Source organism: Sycon ciliatum, chromosome 1 (assembly GCF_964019385.1).
Source record: "Sycon ciliatum chromosome 1, ocSycCili1.1, whole genome shotgun sequence".
Lineage (NCBI taxonomy): Eukaryota > Metazoa > Porifera > Calcarea > Leucosolenida > Sycettidae > Sycon > Sycon ciliatum.
In genome coordinates this window covers 36,852,375-36,879,374 of record NC_088643.1, presented here as the reverse complement: position 1 = coordinate 36,879,374, position 27,000 = coordinate 36,852,375, and the positions used below count along the sequence as shown (strand labels likewise).

The 27,000-nt window shown below is 46.3% G+C and overlaps 1 protein-coding gene across 1 annotated transcript; it reads left to right on the top strand.

Annotated features, from left to right (window-relative positions):
- The first annotated feature begins 84 nt into the window (after positions 1-84).
- LOC135823930 (uncharacterized) lies at positions 85-26,804 on the top strand. The gene is made up of 14 exons (XM_065336813.1): positions 85-523; positions 4,307-4,583; positions 5,234-5,427; positions 7,012-7,140; positions 7,365-7,424; positions 11,280-11,436; positions 12,948-13,048; positions 13,570-13,617; positions 14,067-14,189; positions 16,401-16,462; positions 19,269-19,511; positions 19,990-20,102; positions 24,040-24,197; positions 25,926-26,804. The coding sequence occupies exons 1-14, from the start codon at positions 293-295 to the stop codon at positions 26,133-26,135; spliced, it is 2,106 nt and encodes a 701-aa protein (XP_065192885.1). The 5' UTR covers positions 85-292; the 3' UTR covers positions 26,136-26,804.
- Positions 26,805-27,000: the final 196 nt, after the last annotated feature.

The following is a 27,000-nucleotide window of genomic DNA, read 5'->3' as shown; positions in this document are numbered from 1 at the left end:
TAACCGTTAACCCCCTCTTGATGATAATGCATGATACACGACGAAAAAATATGAACAGAGAGAAATTTTGCTTCAACGAAATTTCGAAAGCAAACGGAAGCGTTTCTTGTCACGAATAAAGAGGAGGTAGATATTTTGCATGCCTCACATGACAGTCAGTCCACACCGCTACCAGTATCTCTTTTCAAAGTAAATTAATTGATGCAGCTGCGGGAGGTCCACCGCATGCATGCAGCAGGTGGTATTTACTTTGTTTTCCCAGATTCCGGAATTGCTGTAGGCGGTTGAGAAGATGAGTGGTGGGCCTCCTTCTTTGGTTGACATTCTGAAGGAGAAGAATGCGGCCAAACGTAAGCGGGCTCTCAGCCGCCTGTTTTTGGAGCTGTGTGGTGCTGCTAGTGCTGAGGATTCGTCAATGACAGTGTTCTCACTCGCACTGGGACGGGAACGTGTATGGCAAGAGCGACTTCTCCATGTTCTCAGAGACATGAAGGTCTTGTTCTCACGCCATGACCTGCCTAAGGTTAGGCATCCTCTGATCCTGAATTAGTAGTACTGTAACACACTGTAGATTGGAAGCAGAAGTGCAGTCTACCAGTCCCAAGATTCACACCGGTATTACATCCCGTAATGTGGCGTGTAAAAGCAGGTGCTTCAACAGGGGCGTAGCAGCTGCTCCGGCTTTGGCCGGACCACTTTTTCGCCCGACCACGACCACCATAGTAAAACAATGCCAAAAGTGCCCAGAATGCAGGATTTTGCACCCTAATTTCAAAAAAATCCGGGGGGACACCCCCCGACCCCCCCCCCCCCCCCCCCCCTGGTTGGACCACCGCCAACGGCGGTGCTACGCGCCTGTTCAAAACAGTTAGCGCGCTTTAAAATCTGCACAAAATTCTTGCCCCAGGTTCATACTACTGTCGTGGACATGGAAATCCAGTCGGACGTTAAGCAGCCCAAGGCGCTGGCCATGCAGCTGTGAGTACGCATACAATCAACATGTGCACAGCAACGCTGCGTTCTGTCTGTACTGAGGGCGCTTGCCCCGTGTCAATCGCCCGGATTGCCATGTCCACAACGGTATATGCATCAAGTACTGTACATAACCCGTGGATCCATCATAATACACGCACAACCAACAACATATTAACCGGCCCTAGAGTTTAGTGTGGACTTCAAGTGCACTCTCAAACCCGGATTTATATGTTTACTACCGTACTGGCAATATATGTTGCCGCAGTGAGGCCATGAAGCGTTACATTGGCACATGTTTGCCGCACGCAGGGCGTTACATGCAAAGTCGCACAGGAGCCGTTACACAGGTTTCTATATTGCCGCAGTCCTTTTTTTGCTATTGCCGCATCACTTTTTTGCTATTGCCGCATCATTTTTTTGCTTTTTGCCGCATCATTTTTTCTTTTCATCCACATTGAAGGCACAGAATTAGAAATTCAGTTGCTATCCAACTGTTACAAACCCGACGGCAAAGGGCGACAACGATTTTTTTTTTTTTTTTTTTTTTTACTAGAGCCACGTAAACCCGTCATGTGTGAGCCATGAATAATCAATAGAAGACTGTATATTTTAACTATCAGAGTGATCTGTTCACAAAAAGATCATCAAAAGGAAAGTGACATAGGGGAAGAGCGCTTCCTCAAAAAAAAACTTTTCACCACGCGGACGTGCTTTCACAGTTTTCAGCCTTTTTTTTTGCAGTGCAAACTGCAATGAAAAGATCGCCGCACCCCGCCGGACGCGCGTTACGAACTCAACGAAAATTTGTCGCACTAGCCTGGTCGCGCGTTACGCCGCACCCCCCTGCGTTACGCGTTACGCGGCAACATATATTGCCAGTACGGTAGTACCGTAAAGTACCGCCAGAGCGCCCCACCATCTTGTCCTTTCGTGGTCGTATTGTGGAGGTGGTCTCCTGTCTGTAGGTCATACGACACGAACTTTGTACACATGTTGCACGTTCTGCAGACAATCCCAGTGCTGCCAAACCGTCTGATTTTTCAGACAGTGTCCGATTTTTGAAGGCTCTTCCGAAAACCGGTCCGAAAAGCAGCCAAAATGTCGGAGATAATTACTTTCCTATGCAGAAGACCTGTATTTCACTTTTCAGCGCAACTGAAGGCACAAATCACTGTACATTTGCTTCTAAAAAGGCTAGCGCTTGGCTGTGGAAGTGCAAAGTAATATGCCTGGATGGCCTGTACACTGACAGTCTGTACAGAGTCAGTGTGTGACCACACTCATCATTGCAAAATTCATGACAACTCTTGGGTGCCATATTGCCATATGGCAGCAAAGCGAATTTTCATGGTATTTTAGGCGATATTTTGAATTCTCTGTGAAAGATTTGCCGAGGAGAAAAATTCACACCATGGCATGTGGCTAGCCTTGGCGGTGAGGGTGTCCGATTTTGGGCGAAAATTATTTGGCAGCACTACAATCCGTACTTCGAGTGGACACGAGCTCCACACAAAACCTGCTTAGTGTGACAATAGTACACTAAGGTCTCACACCGTACAAACTTCGTTGCACTCTGCCATACGATTTTATTTCTCTGGCTGTAAAATCAAGGCGGGGCGCTCTTGCGGTACTTTACGGTACAGTGGAGATTGGATATAACGACCTTGGGTATAACGACAAATCGAGTTAAGCGACACAATTCTGTTGCCCAAGTTGTTTAGCAAGTCTTTTCTGTACATTATAGATCGGGTATAACGACCTCGAAAATAACGACAGATCGAATTTACTGACACTTTTTTGTGCCCGAAGACCTGAAAAACAGTGAAAATACATCGGATATAACGACTTTCCTCTTGTATCAGGCAGACTGGCATGTCTGGAACATGGTATAATGGCTGTGCCACGTGCCCGGACCTCCGGGTCACTCATGTGTGCTTTACATTGCACGTTGTAGCCGCAGTGGGGCGGTGCGGGATGACTTTACCTTGAACAATGCATGCAAGACACATGACTGTACAATCATACACATCTGTTATCCACATGTACTTGTACAATCATGTACATGTACATGTATATCTACAATACATTTCTGTCATTTTGATATACATATTGCATACCGGTACTAAATGTGAAGATCGGGTTTAGTGACAGATCGAATATAGCGACATTTTGCTTTCTCCCGAAAGAGTGTCGTTATATCCAATCTCCACTGTACATGTGCAAGAGTTCCTGATATGGTAGGTCTGATATGGTACTTGTCTGGATAACAGAGGTTTTACTGTACTGTGCCACATACCGTTAAGTCGTGTATATAAAAACCGGCGGCTTATACAACTTTTTGGGGAAATTTCGCAGGCTTCTATACAAGACAGGTTTATGTGTGAATTGTAGTACCAGTGTTCTGGCTCGTTGAATACTGGTATCACCAATATCACCAGCATCACAGCCATTTCAGCACAATCGTGTTTGTTTACACATTATTTTCTACAGACTTCTTCTGTTGATATCTGATCTACATCACGAGTTCACATGAAAGTGCGGCTTATACATGCCACAATGGTTGTAGACTTGTAGTACACCTCTGTACCATCTAATAGTCTTACTGTCTAGGACTAGGAGTGAGCGCAGTGTCGCATTTTGAAGCCCCGGCTACTATTCAAGGGCGGCTGGTGTGCGTTTTGATGTTTCCAAAAGTGCGGCTTCTAGTCGAGGGCAGCTTCTATTGAAGTGCAGTTTTTATACAAGACTTTGCGGTAGCCAAATTGCATATGGGTGAGCGGCTGCCATGTACTTGTAGTAATGGTTCTTATCAAATTCGCATAGACCTTCAGACCGAATGATGATGGATGATGCGTATGTATTGGTGTTCACATGTACATGTATCCATTACCAAACGATAATGATTGAGCGACTGGTGCTTGGGGAGTCTGGCTTCGCCAAGAGGCCTAGATCATGGCAGCAAAGCGAGGGCCCAAGAGCGCATGTTTTCTCGTTAATGTGTTGTTGATTTGGCGAAGGCTAAGGCGCTGTTCTCACGATGCTTGATAGATTATCCATTTGCAGTCAAAGCTGAGAATGCTGTGGAGATGGGTGCAGTGCACCATTATTGACAGTGCATTGCATGCCACAGTGGCTTTCTTCCTTGTGTAAGTTGATTTGTTTGCTGCTGCTGCTGCTGCTCTCTCTCTCTCTCTCTCTCTCTCTCTCTCTCTCTCTCTCTCTCTCTCTCTCTCTCTCTCTCTCTCTCTCTATCTATCTATCTATCTATCTATCTATCTATCTATCTACCTGTCTATCTATCTATCTATCTATCTCTGCACAACACACCCAGTTGATTGGCATGGACAAAGTTGGACTAGGCAAGACACTCATCAGCGCCAGTGCCGCTGTTTTCCTGGTCCGTGTCTTGCAAGTCAAGCTACCAGAGAAGACGGCTGAGGAAGGTGGCGGTGCTGGCGGAGCCGAAATCTTCCACGACTGGCCTCTGACTTACAACATTGCTGCAGCTCTGCTTGGTCAGCTGAGTAGCGCAGCTAGTAAGGATGATGGAGCAATGGAAGAACTGTTTGAGCAGGAGTCAGTGGAGATTCTTCTCAAACAACTAAATGGTAAGCATTATTAGTAAAATAAACGAGCATTAGCTGCCGATGCCTAGTTTTACATGTATGTAGGAAAATGGCAATCGTCACAAATTAATACTTCCAGTATGGCTTTCTCTGACTGCAGCTGCATTCGTTTTGTCCAACTGATAGAGAAGACTAGAACAGATTTAGAAAAAAAGAGAAGACGGTAGATGGCAGTACACGAGCACAGATTTACCAGTTTCAGCAGGTCATGACATCCCTTACCCCTACCAACTTCTACCAGCCCTAAGCCTGGTACATGTTGAACCATTAGAGGAAAGTAGAACCTATTGTTTGGATGGAAAAGGGAACACATCTACCTAAGCATGTACAACAAATACCCCCTTTTTCTGAGTACAGGAATCTTGTTTCGAGTTTGCATGTTGAGCACAGAGTATTCAATGCCCCCCTCCCGCTGCTCCTTTTTTCTCATTTCTCTCTCTGTCTCATGCACGTCCGCACATACCCACAAGCACCGAGAAGGAAGAAAGAAAGAAAGAAAAAGAAAAAAAAGGGAGGCCAGTTTGTTGTAGCACTCGGGGGAAATGAGGCTGAGAACTGGGAACAACAGTACAGTTACGCCTTTTCTAAATGGTAATCCTGTCTTCTTCTTTCCTTGTTTTGATTGCCTGCAGAGAAGACTGCTCAGCATGTCATTCCAGCCTTTGTATCCTGTACCTCACTCCTTCAGTTTTGCAATGCCTCGGGTGAAGCCTGTGAACGTATCATTTTCGCTGGTGGCCTGCCATTGCTTGGAAGCTTTGTTCTTCGTGACAGTCCACAGCAATGGGTTGCTAAACACTGCAAGGGGAAGATGAAATCGTGTGAGGTAATTGACTTTGAATACTAGTATCTAGGTATCCCGTAGTGTAGGTATGCGTGTGTATGCGTATGTGTATGTGTGTGTGCCTGCTTGTGTGCATTGTGGTAGTCCTGCATGGTGCATCAGTGCTATTACTAATGTGTACAGCCATGGCAACATTGCGAAATTCTCTTGGCCCGCTGCTGCTCTTGAGCTGGCTTGGAGTTCAAGAATTTGAGGAAGACACAGTGGCTGGTTGTTGATTCTTTCCGTATGCTTGAGTGTGGAATGTTGCATTATTTCATGCCTTCTTCTCAGGTGAAGTAAAGGTAAAAAGTAAAGGAACAAGAACAATGGATATAAAAGTACAGCAGAGAGGTGATGGAATAGCACAAAGAAGAGTAGCCAAAACAATAACACCAGTTACCGACAGTAGAATGCATAGCCCCCATACACATACAGTAAAACCTGTAATGGCGACCACTCGGATATGGCGACCACTCGACCATGGCGACCACTTTTCCTTGTCACGGACGCATTCACATTCAAAACACCTCGGATAAGGCGACCACTCGCTCAACGCGACCTGCGACCACCCACCCGCGACCGCGTTGCACAGTGCTAGTCATGTAAATGTATGCACCAGGCATGGTAGATCTACACATCAGTGCAGGAAGTGTACATGGTGCATGCACGACATTGGACAGGTCTGAGGACCCCGGCCCAGGCACATGAGTCGTGCTAGAGTAGCATAATGGTGTGTGCACTGTGATGCACTGATCAAAATGATGTATCACATGTGGATATGGTCACGTGACCCTCTGAACCTGGATAAGAAGACCACCTGGCCGCGGCGACCACTTTTTCTCGTCCCTTGAGGGGTCGCCTTAGACAGGTTTCACTGTACAAAGATGGACAGAAAGGTGCAAGTGTGAAGAAGCCTAACAAGCATGACAACAATAGACAACAAATGGAGCAAATTTAATTTGCACAACAGCTGTTAGGTAGGGGTTATCGCCAACTCCTTAGTTACCTAGGACAGGTGTTTGCTCCCCACACCGGAGCTCCCGCTTTTCTGCAGAGTTGACTTGACGCTTGACTTGTCCTTAGTTACCGTATGTCCATTAGCTCTTCTTTGCGCTATACCATCACCTCGGGGGGGGGGGGGGGGGGGGGCTCTTATCCGGGCACCTTGGGACCGGGCACTGCCCGTATCTCAGATTTGCCCGTATCTCAGGAGAACTCATCTACCATGTATCATATCATTTTTTGAAGAACTTTATTTGGCATGCATTGCACATGTTCAGGTTACACTTACAGAAAGAATCCATAGATAGTTGGCAGTGACAAATAAGCACTTGCGCATATGAAAAAAAGTTCGAACCTCCCGAATTCGAAGCATTTTGCTGGAGGAACTCAAGCTGAAGGTGCCCGGTAGAGAGACGTGTCCGTATCTGAGGCGTCCGGATAAGAGGCGTTTGAGTGTACTATTATTTCACCTGACGGGAAGGCATGGAAGTATACTACAATTGTAGTGGAAACTTTCAAAAATCTTGTCGGTGAAGAGTCTAACGTGTGTCCTCTTCTTGTGTCACCCTCCTGCTTTCTTAGATTGCTTACTTCTTTGATAGCTCTTCCCGGCGTGTTCTAACGCTGGCGGAGAGGCAGAAGCAGGCCTACGCCAAGATGATGGATCTTAGCTACTGTGCACAAGTGGACGCCATTAAGGTTTTAGCTCGGGTAAGTTCACTGGAAGCCATAGTTTTTTTGGAGAAGTGCAGGGGTCTTGCCTGGCCGTGGCTCTTTGTCCGAGTCTGTTTTGGTGTTGATGGCACATTGCAATGCACACATACCATTGCAATGCTACAGTAATAGTGTGGATCAACTAAGCCTAAGCCAGGTTCCATGTGTTGCTCTTTGCCTCTTGTCCTCTCCTATGCCTTCTGTCGCTTGTCTCAATGTAGATAGTTCAGTTGAACGAACGAACCCGTGCTCAAGTGTGGAAATGTAAAGAAGCAAGCAAGGTTTGTCTAGTTATTGTAATTCTAATCTGGAGTAAATGCCAATCAACTCGCACAGTACCATTCCAGGAGAATCTGGTCACAAAGCTAGCGATAGTAACTGCTGTAGAGAGTCTAGTCATATCATCACTGAAATGAACGTTATCTGGTGAAGTAAAACAACAAACAAGCGCTCCAGCTATGATTAGCTGCTGCGGCGCCCGTTGCTTTTCGTGTTTTCACTGCATTTGGATTGTCTGCTCATCACACCTCACTCTCCTGCTCCCCATCCCACCCATCACTAGAAGCCAGCCTAGATCATACTGTAAAAGCCATTATTCTAACGAGGCGCATATATAACGATTTCCAAAATTGACTAGTTTACGTGTACGAAAGGTAACGATTCTCACTCATTCTCAACGCTCAATAGGACGGTATATGTATCGATTTCTGTATAACAATTTCTATTTTAACCCTTTGGAGTCCGTAACGTTTTTGCTTCCGCAGAATTTGTGGCAGTCACGAAAATGCGCACTCCATTTCCAACATAACTTTGGTTCTACTTCACCGATTTTGAAGATCTTGGGCTCGTTGGAAAGCTCTTGATGAGAGAAATACAATGAGCCCAAACTCGCCAAGAGCACTATTCATTGTCCGCCACAACGCGCCCCAAACGCGAGTCCAGCTCCAGATCTGAGACGAAATCGGTCTCCTGTAGCCATTTCACTGAATCTAGCTCGGAACTGTTCAAATTTTTTCGAGTAGAAGCTTACCTTGCCGTGACTTCGCGCCGCGCCGGTCCTGGCACGTCCCGCCATGAAGCTGGGAAAATCCCTTTTTTTCACGCACTGCTGACTCGCAGCACGCAGCGCAGAAAATTCGAAAGGTTTGATCGATCGCCGCTCACTCAACCTTCATCGGAGAGACTTCGGACCTGTTCGAGGCGATAGCTGAGAGTTTTCTCTACCATCTAGGCCCTTCGATTGTTGAATTTGGTCAAGATTTGGCCGCGAACCGAAAGTTTGACTGCGCCCACATGCATACAAAATGCCCATGGTTCGAAATCGAACCATGGACTCCAAAGGGTTAACGACAGATTTCTCCTCGTTAACTCGTTAGAGTTAGCACTTCGTTATATATATGGCTTTTACAGTAGTATCATATTTTGCTCTGGTTACTACAACCAAGAGTACATAACCCCCCAGAGTGTGCAACGCCGATCCAGCTCTGTGTAGGGTCTTGGTCGAGCGGAATCGGATCTTCTGATGTCATGCGTACACTTCACACCAGCGCAAGGCCGGTCTCGAGGCAGGGCACCATTGTTTTTGATCCAAGAGTACCCGCGACGCCCCGGGTTCCCCTCAGATGTGTACGGTATTATGACGCAAAGATCCGATTCCGCTCGACCAAGACCCTATGCAGAGCTGGATCAGGCGTTGCACACTCTGGGGGGTTATGTACTCTTGCTACAACTTACTAGTGGTGGGTCACGTCCAGGAAGACAACACAGCACTAAGTGTGGCATTTGGAGCCAAGAGCATTTGGAACTTGCTGGTTATCGGCAATCGCGATTGCCTGCTAAGCATGGATTCTTTCTACTGTGCTGGCTAGTGAAATCCAACCGGTCTCTTAAGAATTGCAATGGAAGCAACGAGTACCGGTACATGATGGAGGTGTGTCCTGACCTGGGTCGCACAGCTCGAGGGCATCACGGGTAGTTCTTCAGAGGGTCAGCGGCTAGCTGAGCATGAGCAGTTTCCTACCCTTGGTCTATGCACGGGGGTGATCTTTTCTTCCTTCCAGATCATAGTGTTCCCTGCTTGCGTAGAAACATTGTGTGCCAAGTTTGGATTTGGAGAAAAAAAAGAGCTCCAATTCGAAGAGAATAGCATGTTTGGCATGATGTTGATAGAAACTTAAAAAATAAAATAAAAAGTCATCACAGTCAACAGGCTGCAGTTGTCCAATCCCTGTGGGCTTGCAGCAATGCGCTTCCTTTCATTTTCCTGTCGTGTTCATGGTTTCTTGTCACGCGAGCCAAATTACCGAACTGATTTCCTCCTGGCCATCACTTTACATGGTGTGTCAGCGCACTCTCAGCAGGTTATGTGCTCTTGATGCTAACATAGGCCTCGCTTTGTGTGTAAATATCGGCTGTGGCCTAAGGTTGGCTGTGCAGGGCGTGTGTGAAGGAGAGATAGTTGTTTTCACGCTCTTTCCCTGAAATCACATCTCTCTTGGCTATTATTGAGTTTGGCATTTTAAAGTCCAGTTGCTACCCAGCCTTCAAAGTAGCAATGTGTTCCTCTCATCATGACATGATCACACATATCTAGCATAACTAACTTGACAGTGTCTCTATTGTTAATGTGTGTACGTGCGTGCGTCTATGTGTGTGTGTGTGTGTCTGTCTGTGTGTCTGTGTGTCTGTGTGACCATAGAACCGATTGTTAGTACGGGTCGTCCCTCGTTAATACATAATCTCTGGGACTTGACAAATGTTATGTACAGGTCTGCTCTCGATATAACAACTCTCACTTGTACGTAAACCTCGCTAGTACGTAAAAAAAATCAAAGCCCGTGCCAAAACAGCATCACTCCCATACAAATGTTGTTCTGCACAACGTTATCCTACATAGCGTAAACCTCGACATAGCGCACATTACGGTGCGGTCCCCGACATGCACACTCTTGTGCGCGGTACGATCAAGCTGTAGCTGTAGCTAGCCAGTTTAGGCCAGGTTAGTCCTACGTAACGTAAACCTCGACATAACGCACGCTATGGCGCGGTCCCCGACGTGCGCACTCTCGATACAACATAGATTCACGTGTGCATTACGATCAAGCTGTAGCTGTAGCTAGCCAGTTTAGTCATATTGTGCGTATATTCTGCGGCACTGATTGCAGCTGATGTCGATGGTGGTACAGTGTGTACATGTTTGCATGGTTGAATCCGCCTTGCAATACCCTTCATTTTGAGATGCATCTTTGTATTTTACACACGGTTTTCTACGTAATTATCATGACTCGATATAACATACTTTTTGCGTGGTCCCACGACAACGAAAGTCTGCATAACTTGGTTGTGTACTAGAATTTTCACTTTTTTCAACTTTTCTGAGTGTTTCTTGCTACCGTGACTAGGGAGCGAGATATTCTTGATTCCCTCGATATAACGTAAACATTATGTTATAACGGTCTCAGTCAGCAAAGATTCTACATGATGCACGCCCGGCTGCGCCTATGCAATCACTCAGTAAAAACAGAGCTTTGTCGGGTTGTGATGTGCGCTCTGATTTCTGAGCCAATTGCGTCCATAAGAAGAAACTGGAACACGATGCGCCTGCTCTGGAAGGCCAAAAGACCAACAAATGATGTACTATTGAGGTAGGTGGCATGCGGGTACGGAGGAAATGTTATGTACTAACGGATTATGTACTAACCGACACAATTTGTATGGAAGTGACCTCGTTTCGTCCGGGACTTGAGCTTTCTTATGTACTAGCGGTTGTTTATGTACTAACCGGACTCGTATTAACAGGGGACGAAATGTAGTTTGAAGCATCTTTGTGTGTGTGTGTGTTGCCCCTCTGGGGCCCACGTGACCCTTGTGGCAGTGGCTCGACAGGCGTGTATGTGCGTGTGTGTATGTGTGTGTGTGTGTGTCTGTGTGTGTGTGTGTGTGTCTGTCTGTCTGTCTGTTGAATGGTGTAATCCCAGCACAAGTTGCTATGCCTAAACATAGCTGTTCGCTATCATCGCTTCCGCGATGGGCATGTCTGAGGTCTGAGGTGTGTGTGTGTGTGTGTGTGTGTGTGTGTGTGTGTGTGTGTTTGTTTGTGTGTTTCTGTGTGGGTATGTGGTGACCTGCTGTTGTAGGCGATCATTAAGTGGCTTAACATACCTGTCATTACCAAGCATGACCTTAAAATAATCACCGCCATGGCCAAAGTCTTGGCCTTGCTCTGCACTAATGAGGAACAGGCATGGAAGATCAACTTGATGCATGACATCACCTACCTGCTGGAAATCGGAAGTAAGTGCTGGTACATGTGTAGTCTGAAATCTGTGGGTGCATGCACGTATTACTATTAGACGGTTGTGTTGCACAGTGTACTTGACATAGCCACCAAGGCCTGATGATGTCATAGACCACTGGTGCTGGAGACTGGAGTGTGGTGAGCAGGACTGCTGGACCTTACTTGCTTCGGAATCCAATCTGCCGCACGTTGATAGGAGCTGGCGCTCTAAGCAGTTCACCAGCTGTACGTGGACAATTGATCCCATTACTTCGCAGCGTACAGATAGTGGAGATACTGGTCGGTAGCTCTAGATGTTGGGGCAGTAGGACTTCTTATGACTTGGGACGACCTGGGCAAGCTTGCAGCCAGTTGGTTGACGACCAGTGCGGAAACAGAGAGAATGCATGTGGGTTACAGTGCCTTGGCGTGTTAGGCAGTTCCTTGGCGCACTCTTTTAGAACTCATGCTTGGATACCATTGTGACCTATGACTTAAGAGCCATGGAATATTCAACATTTTTGCACATCAGAGAGGCCAATGGTCACCATTATGATGAATGGAATGTTGAGCTCCCCCTCTGGCGAAACCGTGCTTTACAACCTGTCATAATCACCTGCGTCTTGGTCCATGCGGGACATATCACCAGTTTCAGCGTTATCGGCAAGCGTATCGACGAGCATATCAAGGTCATAGTGAGCCTTTTCGAGGAGAGCTTCAGCATACTGTTGTTTCTTTATGTGTATAATTATCTATTTGGACTTAGGCAAATTCAATACTCTCGATTGACACTGAGGCTGCTGATAGTTTGCTAAACTTCTTTCTCAAGAAATCTGGAAAGTTTTCCGTGCCTAAAGCTTCCTTCCAAGAAGCCACTTTCGTCCTTTCATCAGCTATGACTTTTCGGCTCGTATTTAAACTGTTCACAATAGCTACAACGTACCGTTCAACTTCAGCAGAAGGTAGTGACAATGCTTCTGTCATGATGGAGATATGCTCAGGTTCTTCAGCAGCCAAATTGTCGTAGGCGTCGTTAAGCAATGTCAACGTCGTTGGGTGGATCTGCTGGCGGGCCGTCTGAGGCGTCATGGGCCGTATCATTCACATTGGATCGATCATCAGCAGCATCAGAATGGCTTTCTTCAGACAAATCTGGATGGTGGCGCTTCGTTTGTTTTTACTCTACACCTAGCAGAATATTGTGAAGCTACAGTGAGCTTTGAAGTCATGGTTTGGTGTGCATGACCACTGTTGCAGAGCCAGGGGAACGCCAATTGCTGCAATCACCCGAAGACTTGCTTCAGCTTCCTTTGTCATGAATGTCTTTGCCAAGGTCATCATACGTGTTATTTAACTAGAGTAATAGAAGCGCTTCTGAATGCAATAAGGTAACTTTGAGACTAAAGTGTGTGTGTGTGTGTGTGTGTGTGTGTGTGTGTGTGTGTGTGTGTGTGTGTGTGTGTATGTGTGCGCGCGCTTGTGTACATGTGTGTGCTCTTGCGTGTGTGGATTGCTTTATTTTCTTCAGTTTCTCTTCCGTACAAGGAGGGTGTTCTGGCATTCTTGGAGCTTGCTCTTACTTTCTCCAGACTTGGCGGGCGTTGCCGAAAAGAGATTGCTGGAAGTGAGGTACAAGCTGCTTTGCTTTTTCTTTCTTCTTCTTGTGCTTCACAATGCATGCCTGATTTGGCACCATGCTGTATGTCTTCACTTCGCACGCATGCCTGTTTTTTTCACCTTTACCGTAAAGTACCGTTGATCCGCCACCACGCTGTGCTTTCAGCAGGGGGGGGGGGGGGGGGGGGGAATTAGATGAAGGCTCTCAATTTCAGCACTGTGTTCAACTACACAATCAGAGTGCTAGATTGTGCATCTTTATTTTCATCCACTTTGTATATATGCACTAGCACTCTGATTGTGTACAGTTGTGCAAGCGTCGGTTCAGCACCGTATTTCGACGTTTACGCTGAAGCCCCTTCACTGGTAGAAATTCAACCGGGGCGGAAATTAGAGAGGGGACGGGCCAACGCCACTTTACTGTATGTGACGAGCACTCGTGCATGTGTATGCAGTTATTTGTACCCATCACCGGGGTTGTATCCGTATGAGTTGCTTCTTGCTTTCGAATGGTTCTTTCTTTGTCTTTGCAGGTGATTTTGCCAACAGTGATGTCCACAATATGGTCGTATTGTCCAGAGGTAGGTGGTGACTACAGATCCTTATTGACTGTTTCTTGGACTGGGAAGTAGTAAAGGGTTATGCATGGAGACATTTGTCAGAATGCTAGTCCATGGCCGCATTTTGCTGTGGTGCAAGCTCTGAACCATCGACTGCAGACGCGTAATTGCAAGTCAGTCCATGAAGTTGGCTGCAGATTGACACGCGACTGGACTTCTTTCACCTATGTGACTGTATCATGCCGGAGTCAGCGATATTCTTTATTATTGTTCTTTTCAGGTTTCTGGCAAGAGTAACAGTACTGGTGTCCAGGGTCGCTGTGTGTTTTCTCAGGAAACCAAGACAAGGTCCACTAACCTTTTTGGTTTGATATTGAATGTAGAAAAACATGTTGCCCACACACAGCCAGAAGGCTCACATGGATATTGAAAACCTAATGTTTGTTTGTTTTGATCCCGATATGATTTAGATTCAGCGTGCTTCAATGAGCCTTCTCATTACTCTAGCCAGCTCGACAGATTCAGCTCCATTTGCGTTTAATGCTGGTGTGACGCCGGAATTTGTTTATCTTTTCCGCAACTTTTATAGCTCAGTAAGTGACCTACGTGTACTCACGTGTGTGTGTGTGTGTGTGTTGCACCACACACATACGCGCACGCACCCATGCATCCACACCCACCCACTCACACACACACACCACACACACACACACGGGCACACGCACACACACCACACACACACCACACACACACACACATGCACACACACACACGCATGCACACACACACACACACACACACACACACACACACACACACACACACACACCTGTCCTGTCCTGTCGAGCCACTGCCACAAGGGTCACGTGGGCCCCGGAGGGGTAACGGAGAGAGAAGAGGAGAACGCCGTCCCACGGCGTCCAGGGCACAACGCAAGGTCGCCAGGATTGTGACCTGAATCCTGGCGACCTCGCGTTGTGCCCCGGACGCCGTGGGACGGCGTTCTCCTCTTCTCTCTCCGTTGCCCCTCCGGGGCCCACGTGACCCTTGTGGCAGTGGCTCGACAGGACAGGTGTGTGTGTGTGTGCGTGTGTGTGTGCATGTGTGCATGTGTGTGTGTGTGCATGTGTGCATGTGTGTGTGTGTGTGTGAGTGGGTGGGTGTGGATGCATGGGTGCGTGCGCGTATGTGTGTGGTACAAGAGAGACAGACAGAGACAGAGAGAGGGAGAGAGATAGAGGGAGAGGGAGAGAGACAGAGAGCGAGAGAGAGAGCGAGAGAGAGCGAGAGAGAGAGAGAGAGAGAGAGAGAGAGAGAGAGAGAGAGAGAGAGAGAGAGAGGGGGGGGGGGGAGCCAGTGGCGTAGCCAGGGGGGGTGCTTTGGGTGCCCAAGCACCCCCCTCAAAAATTCCAGGTACCATTTTCGTACTGCTGTGGATCTACGCCCGCCCGCGATCGAGACTCGACGTCGACAAGATCGACGCCACACGACGCTGCGCTGCACGACGGGGCCCGGCCAACTGTATTACTAGTATTACTAGTTTGGCAATACATTCACCAGCTGCATTCGTCGTGGATGGCGGCGAGCAAACTCATCGATGACCGCACCCACGTCAACTGGAATGTCATGATGAACCTGCAGCAAGGTGAGGCCAGTCAGCCGGGAGTTCTTCATCACTGATCTCTGCCGGTCCTTGACCAGTTTCAGGGCGCTGAAGGACCGTTCGGACGAGCAAGACGTCACTGGCAAGGTTGCAAGAAGTAATACAGATTCAACAATTGTCTGTATTATATTCTGGGTCTAACCACACCCTGTTAATCTCTTACCATCCAACTTCTGTAGCAAAGTACTGTGCGTTTCATACGATTATCTGACTTTTTATTGAATCATTGGTGGAATGGAAATAATGAAATAGATGCAAAAATGAAGGATTTGGCACTCAATATCGAAAAATTTTCCGGGGGAGGACCCCCGGACCCCCCCCCCCATTTTTCGCGCCCTTCCGACGCAGGCCCACACTTCCAGTGAGCACCCCCCTCAGCCACAATCCTGGCTACGCCCCTGGGAGCTGTGTTGCAACTCCGAGTTTCACGTAGTCACGATCAGTGAGAAAGAGGTGTTATTGCTGTGGTGCTTGTGCTGCTACTGCTGCTGCTGCTGCTGCTGCTGCTGATGATGATGATGATGATAATGATGATCCCACTGGTGTTCTCGACTTATGGTTTCAGCGGGCCTGAGACAACTCAATTCCTAAAGTCTCTTGCCTCTCTCTTTGTAGAGAGAAGCCAGGATCTCAAATATCCTGTTGTCATGGGTATGTTGCGTACCCGCCTGTCGTTTTGCCTCTTGAGGTGGGCCATTACATGCTTTCGTGGTTGCCGAGGGTCTTATAACAGACAGCGGGTGAATTCCTTTGTGGCCCAGTGTCGTTTGGCCGCATAGTGAATTTTTATGCTATGCCTCTCAACAATATCACTATGGATAACATCACATTTTATAAATAACTATTTGGTAAAGTAACATCATCTGTCATTCAATATCTATCTGGTAAAATAATCAGCATTTGAATATCTACTTGGTACTAATCATTCAACTGTTAAATATCTACTTGGTACTAATCATTCAACTGTTAAATGTCATATTTTTACCTGAATATCTATCACGATTTTTGCACATAATCTCGGTTATCACCGTTTCAAGCCCGTACAAGAGGCCGTTTCCAATGATAATGATGATGATGATGATGATGATGGTTCCACTGTGACTCATGTGTGTAAGTGCTTTTTATGAATGATGTGCTACAGGTGTCTGGGACTGAAGAGAGTGCAACGCAGTTGAAAAAAGCCATGATTCGCTACCATTCAAGGTTAGGGCGAATGTGTTTTTTCTACCTAATAAAGTTATTATTATTATTATTACCTGCTCCACCTACTCTACCTGCTGCTCTACTTTTATTGGGCAAACTCTGTTTCCTACCATCAATCACTGTTTGCGCTACGATGGCATGTGTCTCTTGTGTCCTACAGTTTCCAGGTTTTAAGCCGCTGCCCTGACTATACAACCCGAGTATCTGTTTGAGGCCTATCGGTTGTGTTCTAGCTACTCTGGACTTGAACCAGGACTGGACGAAGCTACTTCTTTAACCCGTTTACGAGTGGCCACTAATGTACTGCAAGACAGATATTTTAACGACCTGCAAATTTTTTCGATTTCCCGAAATTTGCATGTTTAAATATTGGGAACTATTAGCAACGCGAAAGTTCGAACTTTTGGTGGCGGTGATATTTCGCGAAAATATATTTCGAAAAAGGAAGTTGTGAGGTTTAGCAATGCAAAATGACTTTTTCTCGAAGTTATTTGAATTCTATAGTACTATACCGTATATGCAGCTCAGTCTCAAGCAAGGGCTGTAAATTTACTATTCCCTGCCGTCAAGTGCGTACCGAGGAAAGAGAAAATAACTTTCACAGATCATTTCATATCTGTCTTCTTCTCAACGTACAAGTACATGTAACCTTGTATGTTTGGATGGTGCCTTTGTTGCTGATCCACCACACCATCACTCAATGCTCTACTGCATTGTTCACCCACCACTGACTTTATACTTCTGCGGCTCCTTTGCCCCTTTTCTTCTGATTCGTGCTGTTTTGGTTCTGATACAGTGATCGTTTGATTTTTTTCCCACAGCGTATCATTTGTTATCCTCCTGCCTTCGTTGTCCAGCACAAGCAAAGAAGTGGACCTATCGGTCGACTTCAACGCGAAAATGCACATAATAAATCATTTCAACTTCGCTTTAAAGTTTTCGAAGTTTCTAGCTTTGTTTCTGTCCTCACTCCCAGACTCGAATTTTCTTTCAAATTGCCTTAATTAAATGATAATGGATTTTAGACCGCTGTCCAGTTGTCCAGTACAGTGAAGCAAATGCGTGTACTAGTACATCCAAAGAACAACAGAACAAAAAGAAGATGCAGAGCAGGTTGCGATTCACTGCAATTTCACCATAGCTACACCATAGCATGGAAGTTGAATACGATATGCAGACAAAGACTACAGTACAATACGATATGCAGACAAAGACTACAGTACAATACAATATGCAGACCAAGACTACAGTACAATACGATATGCAGACAAAGACTACAGTACAATACGATATGCAGACAAAGACTGCAGTACAATACGATATGCAGACAAAGATTGCAGTACAATACGATATGCAGACAAAGACTACAGTACAATACGATATGCAGACAAAGATTGCAGTACAATGTAGAAGTAGACACAAAGTCTACCACCTACTTGATGTAGTAGTGTACTGCTAGTACACGTACATGTACCGTAAAGTCTTGTATAAAAGCCGCGGCTTCTATGACTTTCTTGGTGAAATTTTGCAGGCTTCTATATGAGACAGGCTTCTATACAAGACAGGTATTTCTATGTATGTCAACACTAAAACCAGGCTTATGTGTGATTTGATGGGCCCAAAATTGCGGCTTCTATTCAAGTGCGGCTTTTATACAAGACTTTACGGTAGTAAAAACAGAAGTACAAACAGGATGTTCTGCAGTACATGTACCACACTCCAGACATGTCCTTCAGGCAGCAATATTTCAGACTGCTGATAATGTCAGTCTCCTCAAACTGGCACCAAACCCAGTATCATGCTGGTCCCTAACTGCGATATTGTTCCAAATATGAACAATTTCATTCTGCACCGGCGAACTTATTTTCTTTGATTGCGGAGGAAAAAATTCGATTCTTAACCCTTTAGGGGTCATAGTACGGATTAATCCGTATATCACACATGCAGTGCTTTGATCACCAATTTTCGCCAATTCTTTGACTTTTTTTATTGGATTATTGGCAATTCGATTCTCAAGACAATTTTCTACTCGAAACCTGAGTTTTCTAGGTAGGTTGCAACTAAACGTTTTGAAATACAGGCACGAAGAAAAAGTTGACGTTCAACTGTCTGAGTATGCACCAGCTAAAAGGGCAGTATAATTTTGTTTCAGATTTGGGTCATTCTGTCACTCTTTGTAGGAAACCACGATCAACTCTGTCACACCAGATCACATTACCAGAGACTATTGGCAATCTGTTTGGTCTGCTCTGATCTTGGATTTGGGTTTCCATCCATTTGCAAGCATTTCCTACATTTAGATCAAGGGTTGGCAACCTCACATTGTCAGATTGAGCTCTGGTTTTCTCTATTGGATTCTTTTTCTGTCCTTGTTCGGAAAAATATAGGTGTTATGTTAGTAATTGTGAACGGTTGTTCGGATATTTGATACTTTTTAAGGCCGCCTCAAATTTGACGAACAATCCTCAAAACAATTCGACCCCTAAAGGGTTAAAGGGGACGTTCACCCTAAAATGAAAACTTCAGAACGTGTAGCGAAAAAATGCACTGATTCCAATGGCGAAGGTCCCAGGTTGATCGGAGCAGCCGTTCCCGAGTTATACCAGCTGGAGGTTTGCACTAAATTTGGTGACATCATGATTACGTCATTAACTTGCCCAGCATTGGCCGGATTTATGACGTCAGAGAGATAGACTTTGTATGGGAGTAGTTGGGGAAAAACCAATATTCTTTCTTGTTTCTCTGCAGCAATGAATTTCATACTAGAGTGCTGTTGTGTTGCTCTATTATTATGCTGTAATTAAAGTCCGTGGAAAGCAGAAGCCCATAAGTTTGATCGTCACAAGATCCAGCTGAACTCTGCATGTGCTTCGCACCTGAAGTCAGAAGGCAACGATTCGTTCCAGAAGCGAGACTATCAGGCTGCATATGAAAGCTATCGTTGTGCGTCAGCCATTTGCCCGCCATTGGAAACACGCTGTGTGATTCCTATACCACCACCTATTCCTGAGCTCTACCTGCCACCGTGGGATTTCCTGCGCTTTCAAGAGTAAGCTAGCGTGCTTTGTGCACCCAACTGTCCTTAATTTGTCGATGTGTTTTATTTGTGTAATGTTTGGTGGAAGTATGATAAAGTGCTCAGGCCATCGTGCTCGTCATGCACGTATACGATGCCAGTTCTTTAGGTTCCGGGTGTGGCTGTTGTTCTGATTTGACACGCTATTTTGCACTTTCATCTCTGGTTATGCATGACGGCATCAGTGAGGTAAAGGGCGCAAGAGAGTGGTGCATTAATTAAAACAAACTGTTCCACAGTGAGCCGTCGGAAGGATTGGTGAGCTTCACACTTTTTGCTGACATCAATCTGATGGAAGCCCAACATTACGCTAGGGTTTTGATTTCAGTAAGTCTGAACGTGGTTTGTATGTGCTTGAAAATATCTTTACCTTCAGAAGTATTGCATATGTGCTCATGCGAGGGGATTTAACTTTTCACCCTTTATTGAATTTGTTTTTTGTCCTTTACAGGTGGAGTTTGCCCAGTGTACTCTACAGCAACATGGCACAATGTATGTTGAAGATGCATGATCCACACGAGGCTATTCGTCTCTGCATGGAGGCGCTGGGCCGGTGTCTGCAAGGTAAAATGTGAGGCTTGGACCTCTTTTGGTGCTAGCTTGTTTCAGAGAAGTGGCTGCATGCACTACGTATGCAGGCTGCTTTTCTATCATAACTTCCCTTCATCAATTTTGATAATCTTGGGCTTCGTGGAAACCTCTTGGCATGGGGAACACACTACTAGTGGAAACGTTACTACCTAGTTTGCAACTACCCTGGTGCTCTTTCTGGGAAGACATGCGAAACAGGACTTTGAGCCAATTTGGTAAAAGTTCCTGGTTGTCACTCTCCCCTCACGTGGTCGCAGGCACCCACATGTCCGTTCACACAACATCCATACATGTGTTTGGGGATAGCGTGTTTCTTGTATTTCTCCCAGCGTGGACACGCTTTGTCCTGCTTAACTCTGCTGAGTCCCTAACTACTACCTTATATAATAGCGCAATTACATATTGATCTAGCATGAAACCGTCCAAGGTAGAGGGGAAGCAAAGGTCAAGAGAAGAACAAAAACTCGATCTTTGCATTCTTCAAGCAGGCAAATGAAGTGATGGTTGTGTGGTAGTGCACAACCATGAGGTTGGCCAAATACCAGTGCTGCTCCGGAACCCATTTTGTCCTGCAGAAACGCAGACCATGTATGGTAGACCAACGCATACACATACACTCATACCTCGTTTATCCGGGCGGTCTGGGACTGGGCACTGCGCGTAACTTCAAAATGCCCGTAACTCCGAATCACATACATTTTGATTGGGAAAGTTCATAGATATGGCATGTGACGTCACTATTTCCAGAAAAAGTGACAAAAGAGTAGTAGTGCGGTGTTACCAAGTGCCCTCTACCCCAAGCGTACTGCCCAGTGCCATTTTGCAGAATTTTTCAGACTTTCGCGTACTCGTTTTTTCATGTTGACTCTTTCAAGTCTTTGAAGCTAGTGGCAGCTTCGGGCCGGCTTTTTCTTCAATCCAGAGGACCAGCTTCTCGCCTAGGTTCCTCGTCAGAATCCATGCTTACGACACACACACTGTCATACCGTAAAGTCGCGGATAAAAGCCGGGTTTGCATACAAGCACATCGCGGATAGAAGCCTGAAAATCAAATGGGTCAAATGCATAATAAGCCTGTCGCGCGTAGAAGCCTGGCTTCTATGCAAGCGCGGATCGGGTAGTGCATGCGCTATGTACGGTGCATAGTAAAACTGCCGCCATACGGGTAGTCAGTGGTAGATCTACGCGTGCCGATGTGCATACAAGCCTGGCAAAAATATCATTGGTGCATATAACTGATGATATAAGCATGGTTTGCATACAAGCCTGGTGTGCATTAAAGCCTGATGCAGAAAGCGGCTTGTATGCTTATAAGCCCGGCTTTTATCCGCGACTTTACGGTAACTGAAATCCCTACCATTTCCTGTCCACACAGCTTGTCCACTTTGTTGATCTGGCCAAGACTGACATTGAACACGAAGCAAAATACTCGATCGGAAACGACGAACTGCGAGCTCTTGCGCTCTACAAACTCTGAAAAGGACGCACTACAGCACAAGTCACACCAAAAGGGCAGCGGTCAGGACAGTTTGCGCAGCATGATGACCCATTCAGGACTGCACACACCCTTTACGACGGCAGGTTGGTATCGTAGTACGTGTGCACATGTACAGCGCACTAACACTGCAGGCTGCATGCACTCTGCAATCAGATTTTGGATTGATCGATCGTGGACACGTGGATGAGCATCTTCTGCGCCATTTTTGCACTGCTTTCGAAGACACCGTATTTTTCGCTTTTGCGAGATAATTCGATTGAAATCCGTACTGCGGACAAAACTTCGTTTTTCCGTAAAAATACGGGCGGTTGGCAACACTGTTAGTGTTTCCACTGAAACTTGCCCAACGAGTGCCCGGTAGACCAAGGTGCACGTTACTTTGGAGTCCGGATAACCGAGGTATGAGTGTAGAGGGGACGGTTTCAAATAGGACACCGGTTGCAAACCAGAACGGACTCAATATTCACTTTCTCTCTTGGTATTTTGATTAGAAAAAATATGTCACAGTGAGACTACGATGTGTTATACTCCGAGCCAAAATTTCATGGCTCTGCGATGACCAGAAGCGCCATATCAAGCAGGTGAGTTTTTGACGTGTTGCTTCGCACTGCGACTTGAGTTTTACGACTTTCGAAAAATCAACTTCTTGTCGCAGGTAAACAGCGGCTCGCCTCTCGCCAATAAAGCACCGCATACCAATCAAAACTAATGGAAGCACACACAAGGCTTATTGTTACTCTGTACTGGCCGTCGTGGAGCGATAGCAATTACCTAATTTCAGACCCAGAGTGAATTTGACGTGCACTCTAAAACGTGTCCGGTTTGGAGCCACCTCTGATTTGAACTTTTTTGAAGCGAAAAATTGGGCAACTTGGAGGCAATGGGTCAACACAAAGGAGTGGCTCAGTTCGATTGACTCTGGCCCCAGAGCAAACTTCAACATGCCAGTTTCCTTCCACAAACATATTTCGAGTGAAAAATCAACGCTGATGATCGGTTTGGGTCTATACAAATTTGGCTGTCAAAACGTCCCGGTATCGAGCCGTCCCCTCTACCTTTAACTTATATGGTAGACCAACAGGACACCTAAACCCCAGAAGCCTCTCTGGGGCTATATAGGGCGCACCCAACGTGCCTGCGTGAACGTGTCCTGGACGACGTCCGGTCGTGTACGCTACCAGCCCAAGGCTGCCCATGCTGCCTAGCTTGGACATCTATTGTAATTGTGATCCAGAAGACAGCTCACGAGGCTGCCAAACACGCAACTGGCATGAGGATTGCCCCCGCGCGTGGCAAGGGCATCCAGCTCACGTCGCTGCCACATGGCGGCGACGTGAGCTGGATGCTGTGAGGGTGGGTGATAACTACAGTCTCCTCCCATACGGAAACTTCCATTATTTGAATATTCAATGTAGAGCTCTGCTTTTTTTTGGAGCTGACGGGTAAAGACCCTTGCCTGACGTCACACTGGTCTGTGCTTGCCTGGATTTTAATGCAGCACAGGGAATCCTTTTTTTTAATGAGACTACACACTGAAGTGAAAGTTTGCTGCAAGACGTAAAGTACCTTGGGAGTGCCGTAATTCTACTATTCGACCTCAAGATCGACTTCGAACTTGATCGAGCGGACCCCTGAGAACTTTTTAATTTGAATAGACTTTTCCCATGCTGCCAAACACGCAACTGGCATGAGGATTGCCTCCGCGCGTGGCAAGGGCATCCAGCTACATGGCGGCGACGTGCGCTGGATGCTGTGAGCCGACCCCTGAGAACTTTTTAATTTGAATAGACTTTTTCCATGCTCAATTCTGCCCGGGGAAAGCAAAGTTTCGAAAATTTCATTGTCTGAAGTATGCATTGCACCGTGATGACGGATTTATTGAAGTAAAGGGTTCAAACCAGGTGTTCTCGTACTTCGGGCAGCGTGTACTTTGATTCATGTACCGACAAGTAGATAAGTATCAACAAGAGTACATAACCCCCCAGAGTGTGCAACTCCCACATACCCTGCTGTCCCGACAGAATTTCAAGTTGACGTCATTATTTATGACGCAATGCTCCTTGCACCAGTGATTTACAATTATGTGTACGGGTGTCAACGCATCACACGTTTTTCTTTGCAATAATTTGTACAGGATCGATCGGCTTCGGTCAACCACAGGTTCCGGATTCGTCTGATAATCCGTGTACAGTGCGCATTGCATCATCAAAATGATGTCAACTTGAAATTCTGTCGGGACAGCACCCATAGTGGAGTTGCACACTCTGGGGGGTTATGTACTCTTGGTATCAAGTAATGGTGTTCCACTCTTTCCCCAGTTTTTAGGGAGAGAATTGTATCAATTTGCCAGCTGGTATCAATGGTCCTCATCTGTTGGACATTGGTTTGCTGATGTGTACCCTCCTCCTACAGATTCAGCCGAGGCCAACAAGCTACGTGTTAAAGTGGTGTATCGACGGGCACGTTCCTATCTCTGCACTGACCAGTACGTTCATGCACTGAACGATGCCGCCTATTGCTACAATAACAGTTTGGATAAGGATGAATCTATAACCAGCTTATACCGAGAGGTGAGTAGTGCAATTGCATAACAGATTGCTTCTGTGTCCATGTGTCACTCCTGCTGCCAGACTGACTCCTCAGTCTCCAATCATGTAGCGCGTAGGCAGTTTAAAAGATAGCAGTCATTGGGAGACATTGGGTATGTGGGTATTATCGAGAATGTGCTCATCAGAGGTTTTGACATCGTAATTGTATTCCCGCAATCTTTTCAGCAAGAAATGATGCTGTGAAGCTGAATGGATGCTGTGAAGCTGGACTGAACTACAGTTGTGGGCAAAGAAATCCGTCCCATGTGCTGAAAGCTGTGTCAAGGTCCTTGGATATGTTTTTGGACCGTGCACACGGCTACTGACTCTCTAATTGGATTTCTTTGACCATGACTGTAGTCTGTAGCTGTATACTATGCATAGTAAAATGTTCCTTCATCCGTTTTCATTTGGTGCTCTTTTTTGGAAACACGCTTATCGCTTGTAGGGAGTCGAAACTTTACCCCGAGTTTGTCGATGGAGTTGCCAGCGGCGCCCTTCAGAAGGACAATAGTGTCAAGTGTTGAAGAAAAATTGCTACACAGCTTTTTCGAATTACTGTTCAAGGGTGTCATCGATTGGCGAATCTGGATTGAGTGCGAGCAGGCGGTGTAGTCCGAGCAACACTGGCCTAATCGAACAAAACAAGGGTGTAGTATGCAAAATGTACGCATATCGTACAAAGATTCTGTGAAAGCTGTAAAAAAAACTCCTAAGTCCGTTTCCACTCCAGCCACTGCCGGTGTGGGGGCCGGTGTGGTCAGATTCCACTGCAAGTACACCTACTCCGGATTCGGTCGGATTTGTCTAATTGATCACGCTCACTCGGAGCGCACTTGCTCGGGATTCGCCCAATCGATCATGCCCCAAGTTTGACTTTGCGTAGGCAATAAATTGAAATTAAATTATTCCATGTACATGTGATTCAGGTTTCATTTTCTGCCTACAGCTGTAACGGTCCAGTACAGTACAGATTTGTGTCCATGTGGTTTCGAATTGAATTTGAATTCTTTATTCTCACGATGGCACCATCGCCAATAAGTGTTTGTGTGGTTGATTGTGTGTGTGTGTGTGTGTGTGTGTGTGTGTGTGTGTGTGTATGTGTGTGTGTATGTGTGTGTGTGTGTGTGACTGTGTGTGTGTGTGTGTGTGTGTGCGCGCGCGCACGCGCGCGAAAAAAAGTGAAAAAAATGAAAAAGACCAAAAAGTAGGGATTCACTGGCCAGAAAAAGCCACTCCATAGCTGTGTGGTGTAGACCAGGCTGAATAGTGGCGGTCAATTCTTCAGCCTTTCAAGCTGTTGAATGGTGCAATCCCAGCACAAGCTGCTATGGCTTCTGCTGTAGCATCGCTATCATCGCCTACGGCGATGGGCATCCAATGGTCCAATGGTGTGCGCGCGTGTGTGTGCATGTGTGTGCATGTGTGTGTATATTTGTGTATGTGTGTGTGTCTGTGTGCATGTCTGTGTGCATGTGTGTGTTTGTGTCTGTGTGTGTGTACGGTGTGTTTAGTGTGTGTGAGAGAGAGAGAGAGAGTGAGTGTGTCTGTCTGTCTGTGTGTGAGAGTGAGTGAGTGTGCGTGTCTCTTTGTTTGTCTGTTTATCTGTTTGTTTGTCTGCATGTATGTATAACTTATGTGTGTGTATGTATATGTGTATGTGTGTGTGTGTGTGTGTGTGTGTGTGCGCGCGTGCACATGTAATACTAGGCGCTGTTGCGGTATCGGATGGATTTCGGCCATGAGTCGGTGCGAGTATGCGGCGTGTGTGGCGAAGGCGCTGGTGAGAAGCTGAAGCGCTGCGCTAATTGCACCGAGTGCTACTGCTCACGCGACTGCCAGAAAGCCGACTGGGACAAAGGCCATAAGGCACTGTGTACTGCTATAAAAGACCCGTATGACGTGTGTGATTGCTGTTGATGTCGTCACATAGTCACCTTACTCTGTGCACTTTGTACGCTCAGGTGCAGCACACTAGCTTTTCTGTTCCAGTCTTTTTTTATCATATTCGGATTTGAAGTCTTTGTTTTGGTGCCATTTTTATTCTGAAAAAGTTAATGTCCTTCGCCATGCTGTACCATCTTGGTCGTGGTGGGTTTTATTTATTCGTTTTCTGTTCCATATCTTGTGAAGGCCTGTGAGTACATGTAGCACAGTGAGTACATGTAGCACAGTGAATGTACTTGGTAGTTAGTGTGGTACATTCTGTGAATGTGTGTGTCTGTGTGCGCGTGTGTGTGTGTGCGCGTGTGTGTGTGTGCACGTATGTATGGTGTGTGCATGCACGTGTGTATGTGTGTAGGTGTGTGTTTATTAGTACTTCGAAGTATTAGTCTTATTGGTGATTTCCTAGCCTAATCTGTGTTAGTCGTCCGATTTGCTTTTGGTCAGGCTTCAGCATTAGTTGGTACTGCAACTTTTGTTTCTTGTTCTCAATCCTTTGTTTCCCCACACATGTGTTCTCGTTGGGTTTCTTTTTACAGTTCTTCCTTCTTGTGTACGTACTTGTACACTAGGGATCCATCTTTTTCCCCGCAAATGATACGAAGGGCACCGTACTTCACGTCCCATATAAACACATTCTTGGGACTTTCTGGCTTTCTGTGGTTTTGCACTTGTGTGTGCCGGGTGTGAAGTGTACTTGCAAGCAATCTCGATGCGCCCCTCCTGTCGCCCGTGTGACTTTTTTTGGTGCCAGCAGCGGGTCCCCCGAGGGGATTTTCCGTTCCAGTCGATACTGGCTGCTGTGAAGGGAAATACCCACGCGTGCATGGATCCGTACAAT

Coding starts and splice junctions, on each gene's coding strand:
- LOC135823930 (XM_065336813.1), top strand. CDS start 293: ATGAGTGGTGGGCCTCCTTCTTTGGTTGACATTCTGAAGGAGAAGAAT. Junction 13,618..14,066: donor TATGGTCGTATTGTCCAGAG/GTAGGTGGTGAC, acceptor GATATGATTTAG/ATTCAGCGTGCTTCAATGAG. Junction 14,190..16,400: donor TCCGCAACTTTTATAGCTCA/GTAAGTGACCTA, acceptor GATGTGCTACAG/GTGTCTGGGACTGAAGAGAG.